General features: G+C 46.1%; 1 protein-coding gene across 1 annotated transcript; it reads right to left on the reverse strand.

Moving 5' to 3' along the window:
- Positions 1-265: 265 nt before the first annotated feature.
- LOC113146545 lies at positions 266-2163 on the reverse strand. Its single transcript, XM_026334215.1, has 3 exons — positions 2017-2163; positions 963-1583; positions 266-553 (listed from the first exon to the last, which is right to left on the reverse strand). Exons 1-3 carry the CDS (start codon positions 2161-2163, stop codon positions 266-268), a joined length of 1056 nt encoding a protein of 351 aa, XP_026190000.1.
- Positions 2164-4207: the final 2044 nt, after the last annotated feature.

The following is a 4207-nucleotide window of genomic DNA, read 5'->3' on the forward strand; positions in this document are numbered from 1 at the left end:
AGGTTATGTCAGTTGAGTGTGGCTTTGTTCTTGTACTCAAATTAAAGGAATACAGAAGGAAACCCTTTCGATCTGAAAAAACATTAAACAATCCCTTCCTTCGCCTTTTCTAAAAATGAAAGTAGAGCAACTGTAACGAACTACGGACCTTCCTATGCCAATGCGCGCATCCAATAGATCCTTGTTTTCTCCTCTCCATCTTTCTACATCCTGTAAGGCCCTTATATATCCATATACTCGTCGCTGTCCCTTATACTTTCCATACTTATTTTGGTGGTGGTGTAGGGGACGGCCGAACGGGTAAAGCTCGGTTGATGTTGCCGATAATCGAGTGTTTGGCCGATAGCAGGAGAGTAAATAATTGGTCTACACTGCCACGTACGGTGGAAGCTTGATCGAGTAGCCCTTTCAACGATAATTTTTTCCCCAAAGACTCAAACATCACTGTTTCGGCGAATTGAGAAGGAGGCGCTACTTGAACTATTTGGTTCAGCAGAGCAACAACGCCATTCAGCGCATCCATAACCTTCACCAGGCTCTTCATGGCTGCATACTGTAACAGACAAGCAGGCAGTGAGGTCGGACAAGCAGAAATGTCTGTAACCAGCTACATGCACAGATAGGCGATTATACATACGTGAACAAGTAAATATTATCATTTAGAGCATGGTGAGGGAGCAATTTCATGCCAAGAAAAGTCTCTCGGCTGGCAACAGAAGAGCTTCAACACAAATGATCACTGAGTAGACCACGTACAAACAGAAAGGACGTGCAACAAAGGCACAAAAAAAGGGGAGGAAGCTAAAATTTTTACGCAGGTACGCGACAGCACGTCTAGGTTTTACGCATATGCAAATGCTATACATCTATTCAGGAATCAGGTCAAAAAAGCTTCAAGAATGCCAAGACGCATTGTTGCATATCTCTGATATATTCTATACCCTAGGTCAATATGATCTCACACTTTGTTTTGAAGCCAAATTCATGTTGGATCTTATGTATCTTGATTGTTCTTGTGGACTTGCTAGGAGGTTTTCGTGTTTTTGGTGTTCGTCTTCCACTTCCTTTTCCTTCTTTTTATCCTCTGATTCATCATCTGCCTTCCCCTTCTCGTCCTTATCTGTCGCTTTCTTCGACTCTTGAGACTCCTCGGACTTGCTACCCTCCCCATGGCCTTCATGGTCCTTTGGACTGCTCGCTGCCTCATCTTCTTTCGTCTGGCTGTCTTTGCCTTTGTCCTTGTTCTCCTCATCACTGTCTTCATCGCCTGAAGATTCTACGAAGGACGACTCCGCGGCATCATCAAAAGCTTGCAGCGAGCTTGCATCTCCCAAGCTCTCTGTTTCATAGGAAGGCAAAGCAATAGATGACAAAGGATCGTTTATATTTGCTTCCTGTGTCCCCATGACCAGAGAGGCTCTTCCATCAGCCAGTGTCCTCCTCCCTACAAAAACCCCAGCAGCTATTCCATTGTTTATTAGCAGTGATGCTGCGTAAAGAGGCAGAACATGAGCTAGCCGTGTAGTCTTCTGCATTGTTAGATAAGTCCGTGCAGCGTCCACCAGAGCATCAGGTGGGTGGCTCTATCCGTCAAAAGCACGTTTCGTTTCAGTGCTTGTGTAGTTTTTTGGACGGTGAATCCCTGTATTCTTCTTGCTCGGGTTTTCCTTAACCGGTAAACGGCTTGATTCAGTGCTAAGAACAAGGTCTTATTCAATTATACAAGGATATGGCGCTGCTGCTGCAAGGTAGCACAGAATCCGTGAATCCGTATGCTTGATAGAGTGTAAGAACCTCAAATAAATATTTTGGAAAGGTCTGTCGGAGCACGCAGAGTTTGCAGACTAGGCAGTGAGCAGCACGTCCGAGGGGAAAGCGAGGGCAGCGGTTTGCGAGCTGTGCCTCTCAGGCACACTGAAACAAATCGGTGTGCCTTCTGCAGACAAAAGACAGCTCCTCCTTGAGCAAGACTCAAGCAAAGGTGTTTTATAGGGACACAAGAGGCAAAGATAGCACGACATCCGGTTCGTCCGCCGGGGCCAAGGCCACAGCTGTCGGCGCTTGATTCACGCAGTCGTGTTCTTGTGCCACCTTTGCGACTGTCTCATCACTTACCCACGCTTGTTTATCGCTTGTGGATATATGTTTTTTAAATCTTCGCATTTCGCTCATGGTTTCGCTCAGTAGCCAATCCTTTTCTTCATATCATGAGGCCCAACGTTCAACCGGTCCTTTCGTCCACTATCGAATCGAAAAAGCAAAGGAAACCGAGTGAAAGATCCGTCCACATGACAAATGACGCGTGAAATAAACAAGTCTGATGGCGTTTTTAATGCCATATGTGTGCCGGTGGGAGAAGTTATTGGTGTATGAGCACACATATTCAGTATGTAGAAACAGTCTTGGGAGGTTAGGAGAACATCGCCAATACGTGAAAGATTAGGCTCTCGTAGTTTTTTGATATATAAGCGTGATACATGAGGAAAACTAAGCCTGTCAGTGGAAAGACTGTGAAATAAGTTGCCTGAAAGATACGGACGGTACAAGCGGCTGCTTATGTCAAGCAAAGGAGCACTAGGCCAGAGAAGCCACAGCATAGGGAACGAGCTTGGAATCACCAAGAAAAGAAAATACGATGTTAACTCAGAATGCACTTTTTTGAACGATAGGGGCGTATAGCATAGGTGGGAACTGTGCCAATAGTAAAATATCACTACCCTTGGTGTCATTTTACTTATTCCGTCGAGTTGAGAAGCATGCGCTGAACATTTTTTTAAATCAAGGTGCCCCCGAGTGCTGAGCGATTCGGAATGCATGTTAGGTTGGGAGCTTGGATGGAGCGTGACATCTGTGAAACAATAGCGCAGGTGTTCGGTAGGCGAGCTCAATGCGAATGTTTTTGTGTTGTCTTGTCCTAGCCAGCTCAGACACGGTTTCCAAGCAGCCCTCAGATGGAATGCAAGGGCTCTACGGAAACTTTGCTGCAAAATGTGTAGCTTGTTTGTTTCCAGCATTCAGTAAACTAACGGCTCATGTTTTCAGTTGATGGGCCGTGGCAACAGGACACGTTCACTAGCGAACTGTGAAAGGCTAAGCTAGACTGTCACCATGTACTACATGAGTTTCATTTTAAGTAAGAAGTACTAAGCAGTTGACACGCTGGTTTGAGCGCTCGTATATCTGACTTCTTTCAGATTACTGTTAGCTTAACACCACAAGGAGCACTGTGGTTGCGCGTGAACTAGATGCTATTTGCGACTAGATATCAATGGCTAGAGCTCCAAGAAAGTGCAGCTACGCGCCCACTAGCTGCCCCCATCCTCTCCTGTTTCACGAACTAGGAAGGTCGTGGAGAGGGGAAGGCGGAGCTTTTTCCAAGAAACATTCAGTAGTGATAGGTTTGTATTGAGTCTGAACTTTGAGGTCTGCCGACGGAACGTGAGGTGGGATTCCGGTAGCTGCACTGTGTGGTTTGACGCGGCCGCTCCCCGCTCAGCCAACGGCTGGGATCGCAGTCAAGCGTTTGGTTCCCTGTCTGAATTTGATCAAGTCATTTGCTAAGTCAAAACTACAAGTTGTAGTTTTGTTGGCAAGAGTGTGAAAATGAAGCCCAGGCGATTAGAACAGCGGGTAGCGGAGCGCCTGTTGGGGCAGCACAGGCCTGCCTCCCCGCTGATGTGAGCGCAGTAGACTGACAACTGTAAATTCGGATAACTTGCTCGCCGATTTAATCTTCATGGATGTGTCGATGAAGTCACGCCGACTAGAAAAGTACAACCATAAAGATGGGAAAGTATTCCAAAGTTTCATTACCCTGGAGAGGATGAAACTCCATTTGTACCCTGCAAGATGAAGAGAGAGGAGTGCTTAACGCTGCATGCTCATTGGAAGCAGAATAACATTGGTGGCTGCAACTATGCACAAAAGGTCGCGTGCCTGCAGATACCACTATGATTCAAGCCTCCTTGCAAGCCCTGACTCATCGGTTGATGTAGAGATCAGCTAAATAGCGAATTTCAAGAGAATTCGGAACACTGAAGAATGGAAATATGTGAATCGATTGGCATGTCAAGAATTACCAAGCTCTGGTCGTAAAAGCTTCGAAGTAGACTAACAGCTGCTATAGCACTTACCCAACTTCAGTCTAATCGAAGTGTCACGTTGGCTGGTTCATGCAGACCGAATATCACCCTCTTCTAAGCCAAAA

The sequence above is a fragment of the Cyclospora cayetanensis genome, unplaced genomic scaffold (assembly GCF_002999335.1).
Source record: "Cyclospora cayetanensis isolate NF1_C8 unplaced genomic scaffold, CcayRef3 CcayRef3_contig_387, whole genome shotgun sequence".
NCBI lineage: Eukaryota > Apicomplexa > Conoidasida > Eucoccidiorida > Eimeriidae > Cyclospora > Cyclospora cayetanensis.